We start from the raw sequence: 15,953 nt of genomic DNA on the forward strand, positions 1-15,953 counted from the left end.
TATAGTATAGTATTGGTGAATTGGTGGTCTCGTATGTCAACAATATCGTTTTTTGGTACTATAGTATAGTACCAAAAAACGATATTAACCCTTACAACCCAATGAAACATCTTCAGAAATTTGCCAGAATTTTACACGTACATACACGTACATATTTTACATGTACGTATAGTAACTATACGTACATGTAAAATATGTATAAACATTGCGGATTTAGGGTGGAAAGTACATGTTATGTCTCCACTGTATAAACAAAACGTCATCGTAAATCGACGACTACTATCGTCTCTACCTTATACCGAAAAAAAAAAAAACAGGAAAGGATGTGTTTAACGTATTTTTTAATGTATTTATTTTATGTATTTATTTTTTTGTCATCATTTTAATCAGCAGGAAGACTTTGCAATACGTGAAACACGGCGTTAAATCATCAAGCGCGTCTGCCATCCGCCGGTGTGTCTGATTTTTGGGAGCGAAAGCTAAGCCCCGCCCTCCTTGATATATCGCCCAGAACCTTCTCGCTTCCAATCGAGACAAAAGAAGGAGACAAACGGAGCTCCGATCGCACCGAAGCCCCGAAGCAGGCATAACCGCGTACGGACCCCTCAACGCCCCCCTCATTGTCCATCAAACCCGGTCCATTCGAACCGTCGATCGCCGTCTTCTAATCATGTCATACCTGTGGATCCTCCTGCTCTTTGGAGGCTTGCTGGCCGGACGTGCTAATACGCAAGGTGAAGGTAATTAACCCCCCCTTCAAATATTTATTTAATCGTCTTTTTAACTACAATGATACGTTTCAATGTCCAATTTTCCGTGTGACGAGACAGCATTTGACCATTTTTTGTCATCAACTTGAATCATATTCCTTCATCTATGCCTTTGTTGTATTTTTTATAATCAGAGAGAAATTGTATTAATACAATCTTAATTCAAAATAAAACTACCATATGCGCTGCTTATTATCTCAGATGGTGCTGGAGTCTAAAATACTATACTCGTATTTAAATCAATGCAAGCTATTGATGGCAATAATCATTCAAACCAGGAAGACTTTTTAATACTGTTGACAGTGCTAGACGTCCAATCAATTTTGATTGGGAGGGTCTATGGGTTAAAGTACCCAATTAAAGGTTAATAATAATAACACACTTATGAGTGTGAATGCTTGTTTCTCTCATTGTGCCCTGCGATTGGCTGACAGCCATTTCAAGGTTGTCAATCAATTTCTGCCTGGAAAAATATGATAATACTACAGTAGATGGTTTGATTTCCTAACAGACAGTTATTCATTCACGTCTTGTTTAAATATGTATAACGACAAGAGTTTTTCATATTGTAAGTACATGATATTTTAGAAAGTGCCATGTTAACTGATTGTCTGCCATTGACAGGAATAGACGAAGCAGAATAACTTCAAAAATGAACTATTTTCCCATTGACCAGAACTTAAATTTGGCAAATTAGCATTTAATTGGAGTCTTCTAAGGAAATAAACTATCTGTAACCATAGACTGTTTTAACATTTGTTCATTTACGCCTCCCAGTCAAAATGAATTGGACATCTACAAACAGTTCTGACCCACATGAGATCTAGTTAGCATGAATGTGGCCTGAAAACCAAACAGAGTTTGACACCCTTGTCATCATGGCTGCTGAACTTTTTAAAAACATTTTATGAAACAAAGCCATTTGGGGGTGGGCTTGGATTAATGACGAGATTTGGGGCAATCTGGTTGGACCGGTTTGGAACTTTTGTCTTTGTCCACAAACCGCAGCCGGCGTCCTCTTCCATCACGGTGTCCTCAACCCGTCGTCGCGTGTCAACACTGAAACTAGAGAAGTGCTTGCTCACCTTTTTTGTGTGCGTTAGTTAGCCTTTGCGTGTCACGTAAAGTTATAAAAGTGACGTACGTGCTGGGGTGGGGGTGGGGGGGGGGGACTGTGTAACCGGAGCGGACCTCCAGCTGGAGAAAAGATCCTCTCACCTCAGGGTCCTCAACATGTGCGTGTGTATACTTGGGTGTGGACAATGTACAGAACAGGGTTTTTAATCAGGAGTGTCAAACTCAGTTGAGTTCGCAGGCCAGATTCACGTCAACTTGATCTCATAGGGGCCGGATCCGTTTGTTTTGGGCCAAAAAAAAAGTGGATTTACTGGCTGCCGTTGATGGTGCTGGACGTCCAATTCATTTTGATGAGGAGAAAACAAATCCTGGGCTGAGAAAAGCCGACAGCAGACGAGCTCGTCACGTGTTTTCCAGTCGAAATGTTTCGTAACCAGTATATGACAATAGTGGCGCCCGCATGGAATCGCTGTCAAGTTTGTGAAGATAAAAGTGGGAAACTTTCCTGAGCTCTACTTTATGGAATTCTTGCATTTTTTTTTTTTTGCTTTCTCCAATCGTACTTGTCGGAAATCTAAAAAAAAAAAGTTAGATGCAACCCCAATGAACAATCAAAGGAAATCCTAACGATACGAGATATCACAATCCAAGGCTTTATCTACTATTGCAAACATAGTATTTTATGCTTCGCTTTACATAAACTGACTCATTAATCTACATGAGTCCGTTTCAGTCCAATTCATTCAAACTGGGAGAGATGAAACGCTAAATATTCTCTGCAGAATTTTTCTTTAGGATTTTATTTGAACGAGAAACGTAATCCGAGGGGCCGAATCTCAGCCCTCGGTCCTTAAGTTGGACACCCACGCTACAGGGTTAATATTCGGCGTTTCAAAATAAAATAATGGATAAGGAAATGCATTCACTTTTTTAGGGGATTTCGCAACTTGGAACTTTTTCGTACTCATTTGCATATAAAAAAAATTGTAACCTGAAACTTTTGTACCCAGAGACATTCGTAAGTAGAGGTATGACTGCATTATTTCTTTATTATTTGGCTAGGGCGAATTATAGTCCGAAAAATACGGTACTTGGAACAACTTGGTCCTTTTCTACTTTAGTGTGTATGTTGGCAGCATGAAAAGGGAGGAAAGGGGGAGAGAGAGAGGGGGAGAGGTGTTGAAGGAAGTAGACATTTTTTTTCTTCTACGAGAAAGTAGTAAGCCCAGGAAGTGATTAATGGGAACGCAATGTTCCCCAAAGTGGCGCTACGGGAAGATTTCCTTTTATTTTCTTTTTACGAGGCATTTTTCACATCGTCCATCTTGTCATTATATTCTCTTTACTGAAAAATATCGTGTTAAAAGCCCAAAAGGCAGGCTCATTTATTTTAGTATTTATTTGAGTTTGGAAAGAAATTTCTCGCCGAACACGCGGCGTTATGTCGCGCTGACACCATTAATCGCCAACTAATTGTTTATCATGTGAATTAATCGTTTTGAGATATTGGAGACGAGGGGGGCGTGGCTTGACCTTAAAATGACCTTGATGCATTTCATGAGGATCCTAATTCGTTCATTGTCATACAGAAAAAAAGTGAAATGGTTTTATTTTCATTCAATTCTCTTAAGGTATTTATTTTTGAGAAAAAAAATTAAATTACCGTATTTTCACGACTATAAGGCGCACCGCATTATAAGGCGCATTTTAATTTATTTCCATATATAAAGCACAATGGATTATAAGGCGCCCGTCTATTTTGGAGAAAACTTAAGACTTTTAAGTGTGCCTTATAGTCGTGAAAATACGGTAATTTTGATGCACAGTTAATCATTTAGAGATATCGTTGATTAAAAATGTGTCAAAATCCTAAAAAAAAAAAAAACCTACATCGTAAATTCATATAACCATAAAAAGTAAACAGTCTCTTTAGGAAATGAATTTTATTTATGAACCTTATATCATGCAATAAAAGAAAATTAAATAGTCTCTAATTAAATTTTTCCTTTTCAAAAACAATATAAAAAATGGAGAACTGCACATGAGCCACGTTGCGGCAGCCATGTTGGCTCAAGTTTCGTTACAAGCTAGTACACATGACGACTCTTCAAATAAATGATTAATTACTCGTGTTTATATTAGACTACGCCGCGAGGTATTAAAAAAGCAAACAAAAAAAAACATCACTCTTATCGCATTTACTCAGCCGGTATGCGGGTTGCTTGTCTGTCATTTTGCAATCCACAAACGAGCCGCCTGTTTGTGCATGCCAAGTGGCTTTGTTTATGCCCAACTTTATGTTTTATTTATTTATTTTTGGATCCCTTCAAGGTGTGTTTGTGTTTTCTGCGTGTCAGTTCGCCTCCTCGGAAAGATTACCCAATTAGAAAGCCACCCCGCGGCCTCCAACCGATTGGAAAAATTGGCAAACACATTTTTCTGTTAAGTAACCTGCACACGTAACGACGCCATTTTTTTTTGCTGTGTTAGCATAAAGCGTCGCAGTATTTTGCCCAATATTCGCAATGTGCTAAACGTGCACACAGCACAGAGCGGGAGACGTAAAATATAGTCAAATACGTTTGTCTCAAAATTATTGGGTGCCGTTCACCGTCAAGGCAGCCGAAGAATTCTTTTAGAAAATAATGAACGGGAAGCTGATGGTGGGTTACTTCCTGTTTATCGTGAGATTTCCGCATCACTTCCTCTGTATTTGGGGGTATTCACGACTAATTTCCTTTTTGACTTCCTATTGATTTTGGGTCACATCATTTCTAGGTCACTTCCTATTGGTTTTCCTGTATTTCAGTGTCACTTCCTGATGATTCTTGGTAAATTCCCACAGTTTTATTTATCTTTGAACATTTAAAGAATGACTTCCTTCAGGTTAATTTGACAGTAACCTTTTTATAGTTGACCGCTTTTTAACTGTCATAACTAGTCGCATTTGACCGTAAATTCATCTTTTTTTTTGTTCCCAGTCAATGTTTCGCCACTTTTTAACTGCCATAACTAGTCGCATTTTACCGTAAATTCATCTTTTTTTTCTGTTCCCAGTCAACGTTTCGCCGCAACGATGTCACCTCTTGGCGAGCATCTCCTCCTTGATTTTTTTTTTTCTTTCCCCAACATTTTCCAAGGCGCCCATTAAGCGTCCGGCTTTGCTGTCTCAGCTCCTCACACGCATGGGGGAAATGTCACAGCGCCATCTTAAAGACGCACACCCGCGTGCCAAACGGGGACGGCCTCTTCTTAGTTTCTCATTAGCGCACGCTCGCAACGCCCGTGCGGATGCCGTCTTTTTCTTTTTGGCGCTTGAAGGAAGGTCGGATATGATTGATGTCATCCCGTGGCGGCCGCAGCAGGAACGCATTAGTGCGGGGTGGGGCCGTCTCGGCGAGCTTTCGCCTTTTTACGAGCGCTTGACCTTTTTCAAATGGACGGACTTGAGGACAGACGCGACAGTCGTGTCCTCGTCTTCTGTCTTTCTGATTTCTTTTCAAATTTACGTCACAAAGCGGATCATGTTTAACACCATCCATTCATTTTCTGAACTGCTTATCCTCACGAGGGTGCTGGAGCCTATGCCAGCCAATTATGGGGAGTTTAGGCTGAATCGGTGGCGGGCCAATCACAGGGCACGAGGAGATAAAGGACAACCAATCATAGCTAGATGCAATTTAGAGTGATCAATTATCTTAGCGTGCATGTTTTTGGGATGTGGGAGGAAACCGGAGTACCCGGAGAAAACCCACGCAATCCCAGGGAGAACATGCAAACTCCACATAGTGAGGACACACCTGGCATCGAACCCTTGACCCCAGAACTGCAAGGCCAATGCGCTAACCACTTTTACATCGGATTATCATGTTAAACACTTTTTTTCTATAGGAAATAATCTCATAATAATTTGATGGAGTAGCAGGTGTTAGTAATTTATGTGTTTGCGGTTTGACGTTTTCCTAAATATGTTTCTTGTGTCCATTTTCTTGCTTTTATTAGAAGTGGAGGCCCAAACTGAGGAGGCAGCTGTGGCTACGATGGCGCTGCCTGAAGATGAAGAACCGTTGGACTTGCAAGATGAAACTGTAGCTGAGGTGAGGACATGTTTCTTCATTTAAACAGCTATTGAAAGAACTCGTGTGGTCACCCGACTTTAACATCAGGACACTTTGTTTCCTCCATAATACAGGAACTAATTCCTGAAAGTGATTCCCAACCAAGTGAAGCTGCACCCCATGAAGAAGTGACGGATGCCGCGTCAGAGGCAGAACCGGAACCAGAAGCACAACCAGGGGCGAATGTAGAGGAAGAACCAGAACCAGAAACTACTGTAGAAGAAGAAGAACCAGAACCTGCTTTAGAAGAAGAACCAGAACCTGCTTTAGAAGAAGAACCAGAACCTGCTGTAGAAGAAGAACCCGAAACTACTGTAGAAGAAGAACCAGAAGCTATTGTAGAAGAAGTAGAAGAAGCAGAGGCATCTCCAGAAGGAGAAGCAACAGCAGCTCCAGAGTTGGTACCAGAACCAGAAGCAGAACCAGAAGTAGAAGCAGAAGCAGAAGCAGAAGTAGTTACAGTACAGCCAACAGACTTACCAGAAGCCGCAAGCGAACCAGAACCAGAGGCTGAAGTCGAACCAGAACCAGAGACGACAGTTGAATCCACCTCGGCGCCAGAAACGGACGCCACGACAAAATTCGAAGCCGAAACAGACGCTCCACCCCACCAAGGTGAATAGCAACGATGAAAAACGAACCGTTTTCACGACAACATCTCAAATGTAGACGTCGCCGTTTCTTTAATTTGCGTTCGACCGAGCGAGCGAGAATGGGTGACGCTGACTAATAAGTCCAACTAAGGCCAATTTTCTTTCTTTGTACTCCCTTTAAGATCCCGCTGCCGTCCCCGAGGATCCAAAACCTGGCCAGGAAGATCCAGACGTCGCGGCTCAACCTACCGCCATTGTCCATTCGTCGAATCCTCACCAACGGGTCAGACATCCAATCTCTTTGGAGATAAACAAAAGCATTTGCGTCTCGGCCGTTGAGCGCAGATGACTAAAAGACCCCCTGTTGAATAAAACATTTTCACAGCATGGATTTAAAGATGAAGGCACCGTCGGAGAGGATGCGGCTGCGACACTTGACGAGTCCGCCGACGTGGACGTGGATGCCAGACCGGAATTGAAACCCAAGGCCCCTTCAGGTAGGAATAGTGAGCCAACCGTCCAATCCAGTTTAAGAAATTCCACATTAAGAAATTTAGTGTTCAACCAGCTAGTTTTAGCATGCATGTTTTTGGGATGTGGGAGGAAACCGGAGTACCCAGAGAAAACCCACGCAATCCCGTGGAGAACATGCAAACTCCACACAGGGAGGACCCACCTGGGATCGAACCCTCGACCCCAGAACTGCGAGGCCGACGCGCTATCCACTCGGCTACTAAATAATTGACAGCAAATTAAAATTCTTCCAACTCAGAATTTCAAACATAATTTGTCATAAATATGTATCATGTTTACATGATACATCAGATTTTTTTTAAGGGAAAACATTTCATATCCCAAGATGACTATAAAAGCATTCAATTCAATTCACATATGAAATATGACACTTTTGGCTGTATAGGGTTAATAGCGTTTTATATTCATTTGTGGGCCGAGTCGAAAATGTTGTGTAACTCTTGATCTTCTGTTTCATATTTGGACGGCAACCATTTTGGGAAGTGTTGTTTTCAACCACAAATTTCCTTGACAAGTTATGAAACGCATGGGATGTGGTTGCTTTGTGTCAATGCTCGGAGGTTTCGCCTGATATTTGTCTCGACAAGACTTTGGAGTTTCTGTCCAAGTATGATTGACTGTCTTATTTTTCTTTTCTGGCGTCCACACCTTGATCCAACATCGACAATTATTAATTTATGTATTCAATATTAGTACTCTACTTTGTCAATTCCTCCCCCTTTCATCAGTCATCAATGACAACACAGCCTTGAAGGGCCAATTTAGCACTGATATTTTTCTATAATCTACAAATACTAAATTTTCAAAACCACAAAACTTAAATATTTATTACGTAGTACAGTAATCCCTCGAATTTCGCGGATAACGTAGACCAGACGTGGCCGCGATAACCAAAAAAAGCAAATAGGATCACCCCTATTATTACTACATAACCTATGACACGTGTCAAAGTGGCGGCCCGGGGGCCAAATCTGGCCCGCCGCATCATTTTGTGCGGCCCGAGAAAGTCAATCATGAGTGCCGACTTTCTGTTTTGGGATCAAATTAAAATGAAGAGTATAGATGTATATTAAATTTCCTGATTTTCCCTCTTTTAAATCAATAATTGTCATTTTTTTAATCCATTTTTTTCTGTGTTTTTAGTTCAAAAATAATTTTGTAAAATCTAAAAACATATTTAAAAAAGCTCAAATAAACATTGTTTTAGATCTATAAAAAACAGAATATTCAGGCCTTTTAACCCAGTTCATTTAATCCATTTATTAAAAAAAAATCTAAATATTATATTTAAAGTGGTCCGGCCCGCCCACGAATAGAATCGACCCGAGTCTGACACCCTTGCCCTACGACAAGGGTGTCAGACTCGGGTTGGTTCGCGGGCCACATTAACGTCAACTCGATTTTATGTGGGCCAAACCATTTTAGATATAATATTTAGAAAAACATGATAAAGAAAATTACAATTATTGATTTAAAAGGGTGAAAATCAGGAAATTTAAGATACATCTATACTCTTCATTTGAATTTGATCCTAAAACAGAAAGTCGGCACTCTTGATTTACTTTCTCGGGCCGCACAAAATGATGCGGCGAGCCAGATTTGGCCCCCGGGCCGCCTTGATACCAGTGCCCTACGATATTGCCTTTGTTAAATGGGTGTAATTATTTACCTTAACTATGACTTACCCAGTTTGTCGAGAGAGACTTCCTAATCAAGATTTACCTTGAGAGCAGACAGCAAGACTGTCAAATTTTCACATTTGTCATGTATTTCACTGTCACCCCGTGCATTTATTTATGAGACGGCGAGTTTAAATTCCCCCCAAAAAGCCGTTTCTCACCCCTGCTTTATTCACAATGGAGATTCACCGCGTGGACTCAAAACGTAATAATCGCAAACCGTAAATAATCTGCATCAACGGGCCCCGCCTGACGCTGAACATGCCATATAAATCTGTCGGGGTTTTCCCCGAAGAGTCTGTAACGTATCGCCGCTGTCAGATAATATCCTTCAAATCCACGTCACGGCCGCCGACGCCCTTCGCCGCTATTGTTACGTGCTTGTTATTGAGCGCGGCCCGAGAGGGATTTGCGCTAGGCCGTGGGGGGATCGGCGCGATGATGGAAGGCTTTGCGTTCCGTGGTAACGCCGGTCGTATCGGAATGGAGGGGAACATCTGGAGAGCATCCCGCTTTTGGGCGGAGGTGCGTGGAAAGTGACCCGCGGGGATGACGACGTTGTGCGTGCGTGTGTTTTGCCAGATGGAGGCTCGAACTCGGAAGATGCTTCGTCGCCAGGCAAAGCGCGGGAGGCGCCGGCGCATTCGGGACGCGGAAAGAGCGTCGGTTCGGTGGGTAAGTATACGAAAATGTTTGCATTGTAACGGTAAGGGTGTCCACTGTAAAAAGAAAACAAATGGGGTAGCCATGGCATTTTTTTAATGAATTCTTAGCTACTGTAGCCATTGACCTGGAAACAGATAGGCTTCAAATGTTTGCGTCTTCATGGTGCTTTAAATAAACAGTCATTTTTGTCTAAAAGTGTCACATGTACTGAAGAAAATGAGGCCAAAGTTGCCCTTTTTGACCTTAAAAATGAGACTCCCAGTTAGAAAATCAATTTTTTTTTAGAAAAACTGGGGCCCAAATCGAGCGCGGTAACATCCTCAAGCCGTACATTAGGATTTTTTTTGTTCAAAATCACACACACACATTCTCAGAAATAGTAGTATGTATAGATTTGGGCGCTTTGGGATTTGGAAAAAAATGGTGTTTTGGGATTTTTAAAAATTGGCCCTTTCAGGACTTAGAACAAATTTGGGCTCTTTTGGGACTTGGACAAAAATTTGGGTCATTTCGTGACTTTAAAAATGAGGGTCACCCCGAGTGTCCTAACCCCAAATTTGGCCCTAAGAAACCACGTTAATTTTACCTTCTTAAACTCACACACATATTCTCAGAAATAGTAATGTGTATAGATTTGGGTGCTTTGGGACGTGAAAAAAAATTGGGGTGTTTTGGCATTTAAAAAAAATTGGCCCTTTCAGGACTTAGAAAAAATATGGGCCCTTTTGGGACTTAAAAAATGAGGGTCACCCCGAGTGTCCTAACCCCAAATATGGCCCAAAGAAACCACGTTAATTTTAGCTTCTTAAACTCTAAGGACTGGCCCTAAATGGTCCACCTGTGTGCCCAGTAAAGGGTTAAAAGCAAACTTTTTCAGTAAAAAGGGACTTGATATGAAGTAAATACTATATAAAGTGGCTCCCAGCAGGAATCAAACCCTCGGCGCCACAGTAGCAGACACCAAGTTGACACCACGTATTCTTCCAGAAACTGAAGGCTCATAAACCTGACCATAAAAGAGGATTCAAGTCAGCAGATTTACCATAGTAACTTGATGAAATAATTCCGAGTACTCGGCAGAACTTAAAAACGTGACGTACGTCAAAAACTTTAAAGTTAAAAGTTAAAACGAAGTTCGACTTCAGCAAGGCCTAAAAAAATAGTTAAGTGAACGCTTCCCACGCAGTAGTTTTACTTTCCATTTTATAAGTCATGTGGGAACAAGATTTGCCCTGAAGGCCTTTTGTTCTCCACCTGAAAGTTGAGTCATCCAGGTCACTTTAATCATTATAATCGGGTAAAAAAAAGAAAAAAGGCGCTCCTCACACCGACTCTGTCATTAGTGGCTTTGTAGGACGTGTTTAAGCAGGTACGAAGGAAGTCATGGCCACATGTGTCGTATACACAAAGACACAAAGAACAAGCGCTTGAATTTTTTAGCCATCCGTCACTCTATTTTAATGTCTTTTCTTTTGTTTTTTTCCCTTTTCCACAGCACACGTTGCCGAAGCCACGGGAGAAGGTAAACATTCAATAAGACTTTCTTAAAAGGAGTTTTTAGGGCGTCGGCTTCGCAGTTCTGGGGTCGTGCGTTCGATTCCAGGTTGGGTCCTCACTCTGTGGGGTTTTCATGTTCTCTCTGGCTTTGTGTGGGTTTTCTCTGGGTACTCCGGTTTCCTCACGCATCCCAAAAACATGCTAAGACAGCTGATTGAACACTGCAAATTGCCTAAGCCTCGCTATGATTGGTTGTTGTATGTCTCCTTGTGCCCTGCGATTGGCTGCCCACCGATTCAGGGGGTTTCCCCCGCCTGGTGCCTGTAGTTAGCTGGGTGGGATTGGCTCCAGCACCCCCTGCGATAAGCGCTTCTGAAAATGAATAACGTTGTTTAAAGACTAGTCAGGCTCGGTTGTCTTAGACTTATTTTATGTCTATAAGTCTATATGTACTATAGATTAGATTAGATAACTTTATTCATCCCGTATTCTGGAAATTTCACTGTCACAGTAGCAAGAGGGTGAGAATACAGACACAGAAAAAGACATTTTAGACATAAATAAATAGATAATATAGTGTGTAATAACTGACACCTAGCGGTTAAGGCATGCAAACCAGAAGGCGCACTAACTATTGTAAAATCTTGATGAAACACAGGCACTGAACGCTCTCTTTTCTTGATATTTTTTCCATCAGGCAATGATTCTGCAGGTGAGTCCTACCTATCCTCTTATTTCTATGTGCATGTCACTCAAAACGACTCCACAAACTCAACTCGCATTTCTATATTTTCTTGATCATTCGCTCTGGCTAGCTTGTCGTCGAAACTGGCATGAACACCTGTACTCCTCCCATTGGCTGCAACCCTCAATGACCTTAAAACGTGATGATTCAGGGTTGCTAAGAACGTTCCCTTCCTTCCCATTCTTTTCAATCCACTCGTTACTCTGCCACATTTGAATTCATCTCCATTCTTTTCAGTCCAAATGGCCTGACTCATACCTCCGCCACATTCGAATTGAGCTAAACTAGTTAGTGACTCATCATGAGTCATTGATTGTAACGAGCTTTTAATCATGCATCGCTTCCCCTCGCCCCAACCCGACATCCTTCCTCGCCGTTCTTAATCAGGCGGCACGCCATCCTGCCATTCCTTGTATTAATGTGGCTACCGAAACCTTTTATTTCTTCTCCAAAAGTCCACAGATGAAATCTTTAAACGTGTATTTGTCTTTTGCCTTTCAGAATCCGGTTCAGGCTCATTGGCAGCCATTTTGTGCGCTATTGGCGTAGCCGTCGTAGGAGCGGTGGCTGGCTATTTTACCTACCAGAAGAAGAAACTCTGTTTCAAGAATTTAAATGGTACTGCCATGACTGTTGACTGTGGTAAAGTGCACTGAAATACATTAACTGACATCGATAATATACCATAAATTAGATTCAAATCATTCTAAATAACTTTTACCAAGTCAGGAAGACGCATAATATGCGTGATGTGAAAGAAACCATTTTTTTTTGCCAAGTCAAGTGGAAAATGGTGTTATCACCATCAATACAGAAACAAACGTCGCCAAAGTACTGCCAAATCAGCACCTTTTTATTGACAGTCAACTTTCCAATTGGGTTGCCAGATCCTAGATATCAACAAAAAAAGTTTGGCTGAAACGGCATCAGGCGAGAACTCTTGAATAAGTGAAAACAAGACATGTTTATGTTTTCCTTTGCAGTAAAGTGAAATAGAAATGACAACAATCATCGTAAGGCCAGCAGAAATGATCCATAAAATAATCACGTGACATCTGACGCCCTGTTTTTGTTTTGTTTTTTAAAGATGATGACCCGGAGGCCGCGCGCAAAGCGGACACGACCGAAGCCCAGTCGGACCCTCAAGGTAACAAAAATTGACAAGTTAGCCAAAGCGAATTAGCCAACGATTCTATAAAATAATAATAATAATTTGTTTGTTTACTTTTGCAGTCCTCAGCAATCTACTGAACTCCTCGTAGAGCGGATGTGATCACGTGACTGCACCCGGACCAATCACGATCAAGCACAACAGCACGCTTACTGTTAAGCTTTATCCACAGTGGAGCAGCGTTACTCTGAGGTGCCCATTTGAGGTTCTATATACGTGTGTGTGTGAAATGTGTGAAATGTATGAGGGTAAAGCAACAAAGCAACTTGATTTGCTCCGACAATTGGCCAGACATTTGTTTGTCCAAACGCGTGTGTTAAGAATTAATGACCGAAATACTTTTGATCCATTCATTTCAATTTATAATGACGCATCCTATCCAATTCATAGGAATCAGAAGAAAAAAACTAAACACTGTGATGGATGCCGTTTTTTTTAATTTTTTTATTGTGTGTTGACAGGGTTGAACTATTTCAAACCAGCCACTATTTTGTCTTAAATAGTGATGAATACTTTTGCTAGCTTTTTTGGGGGGGGCTCGAGCTCCAAATATTCATTTGGAATAAGCAAAGTAATGTTCAAAATGTGTCTTGAAGTACCGGTAGTTAATGAATGTAAATAAGAAAGTTCAGACAATAATTCTTGTGATTATATTATGATGATAAGACATATTCTGTTAAGTTTGGGGAACCCTTACCAAACAAATATATCATTTAACGTTTACCAGTTCTAATCCATTTCTGTTTGGCGTGAAATATATTTGGTTAGTGTTCCCTAAACGTACTAAAATATATATTGCTTAACTTTCACGTTACGCAGTGATGGAAAAAGAACAAAAAAAATGATTGTGCCTATTACAACCCTTTTCTGAGAAACTGCAAATGGATGATTAAAAAAAAAAGTTCGAAAACAAACTAGTATTCCAAACATGTGCTACAATACTGCCGTCTTGTGGATAACTGGAGTAACTACAGGACTAGTGCGCAACAAAATAATCAATAATTGATGAATCAGCCTTGAAAAAAATAAAATAAATATGGTTTCAATGTCACAAGATTATTTCTATCAAATAAAACAGTGAGTTTTAGAGTCCTGCCACCAGACAGTCAAAAATACTTTTTCCTAGGGCACTAAAAATAGAACATGGACGACATCCATTTTGCAGCCTTACTCATTTCAGTGTCTTTTAAGATGTTTAAAAAAAGTACAAATAAGGGTCTAGTGGCTTAAGCCAAGTGTCACTGTGAGTTTTGTACGTTGTTGTGCGACAGTCTAGTTTTTCTAGAGTGCCTTTCACTGTCCCAGCCTGGCTTGTCGAGCATGGGGGGGACGCCCCGAATGTCTCTTGAACATCCGCTCTTAAATTAGGCCAAGTACTCGCGTATGCGCTCACCTGCCGCAACTGCAGAAGTACACCTGCACAAGCTCATTTGATTTAATGTGAACTTTGCATCTCATTTGCTGCCACGGATGGTGAAAGACGGACCAGAGTTGCTTCAAAACTACTCTACTAATTGTCACAGGCAAAACTCAAACTCATAAAACCCATCCACTCGTTTAAATGAAGTTGTTCCCGTCCAAAACGGGAGGGAAAACAAATAGTCTACTTCTCCTTACGCTGGCTAGTTTTAGGTTGCAGCACTACTTGATGCATTTAAACATCTGCGGAAGGTCAGTTTAGTCAATCTTATTCAATTCAAAACCTCATTTCAAATGTACTATAAATACATGGTGGCCTTTTGAGATCATAATTTAAATTGGCCTTATCGTGTTGATATATTTTTTTCCCATGACCTGCAGGGGTCCCAAACATTGTGGCCGGTGAGTGCATTATACTACCTATGACTCATCAACGTGTGCCTCGGTGTCTTTTTCTAGCTTAAATCAAAACCGGAATTTTTGTATGTAAGTCCGTTTTTAGTGAGGCTCCTCCGAACGTGCGTGTGCTTTCTTTTGTGATTGTTTTCGTGGAAAACGACGAGGGGGCGCAGCAACCTTGATTTCTTAAATGGCAAACTACTAACCTATGACTGTCTTCTTTTTTTTCCTGTACTGTGTTCGCTTTATATCTTGCGCGATATTTCATGTTTCAATAGCACAGCTGCAGTACTGTATATGAAAAATAGGCTGTTAGGAATTTTCCGGCCGCTATTATCTGTGATTTTTGCTAGTTGATTTATGACTTTGATTGAGCTTCTTTTCGCTGCCACGGACGTTACTAGTCATCCTATCCAATTAGATTGGATTTCTATCACCGTTTATGATTTCCTTTCAAAATTCCGAGACCTAGCATTTGTTTCCTTTGACTATGCGTGTGCTTAAAGGTCGACGTGTTTGTCATCAAACACTTGTGATGTAAATAATGTTGAAGAGCTGAATTAAACACGCCGTTTCAATGGCTGTTGTTTTGTGTTTGACCCTTACCTTGAAAAAAATAAAAATAAATGATCAAAGCATATTCGATACTGTCGTCACACGGCACTTATAAATTGGATTACAAGGTTTTTCTTTAAAAAATAATTTTAAAAAAATCACATTTTAGATAAAGCCCCTTATTTTAACGAAAAATAAAGACACAAATCCACCATATTTTTTTTACATGTCACTCACTCAATTGGGCACGCGTTGTCTTGCAATCCTCACTTTGGCCAACAGACGGGAGCAAATTCCTACATTTAGCTTCATAGATGAGTTTGGAAAGATGCTGTTAGTTCCAGCCTTCCCACTTAGTCTATAAAAGACCTTGCGTTACTAAAAGAGTGCTCACCTTGACAAAAAGAGCAAATTTATTTAAATATGAAATCCACCAGTGTTTGCACAACCTTAGAACGAGACACTCTTGCAGCTCACTATCACAATTTCCCTGCTTTTCTTTCATAATTGGACACCACTTTCTTGCTCTTGTTTGGAGCTCATCATTAATCTCGCATTTTCCCATTCAATGTTCTTGCATCCAAAATTCAATTTTAATGTTCTACATTTATACAACATATTTGATGTTCTATGCATACCCAAAGCATCATGGAGCAAAAAAGGAAATATAATTTTCATATCTCATAAGTAAAATACAATTTTTCGTAAGCATTTTTTTAGACAATTTCTG

The 15,953-nt window shown here is 40.7% G+C and overlaps 1 protein-coding gene across 1 annotated transcript; it reads left to right on the forward strand.

Annotated features, from left to right (window-relative positions):
* Nucleotides 1-5,952: 5,952 nt before the first annotated feature.
* On the forward strand, nucleotides 5,953-15,251 carry LOC144087262 (uncharacterized). The gene is made up of 10 exons (XM_077617672.1): nucleotides 5,953-5,971; nucleotides 6,014-6,580; nucleotides 6,741-6,841; nucleotides 6,944-7,055; nucleotides 9,354-9,446; nucleotides 10,933-10,959; nucleotides 11,632-11,646; nucleotides 12,181-12,297; nucleotides 12,767-12,826; nucleotides 12,913-15,251. The coding sequence occupies exons 1-10, from the start codon at nucleotides 5,953-5,955 to the stop codon at nucleotides 12,939-12,941; spliced, it is 1,140 nt and encodes a 379-aa protein (XP_077473798.1). The 3' UTR covers nucleotides 12,942-15,251.
* The last annotated feature ends 702 nt before the right edge of the window (nucleotides 15,252-15,953 follow it).

Source organism: Stigmatopora argus, chromosome 13 (assembly GCF_051989625.1).
Source record: "Stigmatopora argus isolate UIUO_Sarg chromosome 13, RoL_Sarg_1.0, whole genome shotgun sequence".
NCBI lineage: Eukaryota > Metazoa > Chordata > Actinopteri > Syngnathiformes > Syngnathidae > Stigmatopora > Stigmatopora argus.

Bases quoted from the DNA above. Each gene is read 5' to 3' on its own strand.
- LOC144087262 (XM_077617672.1), top strand. The intron at 6,581-6,740 runs GTGAATAGCAAC...ACTCCCTTTAAG, and splicing joins AGACGCTCCACCCCACCAAG to ATCCCGCTGCCGTCCCCGAG. The intron at 9,447-10,932 runs GTAAGTATACGA...CCTTTTCCACAG, and splicing joins AAAGAGCGTCGGTTCGGTGG to CACACGTTGCCGAAGCCACG.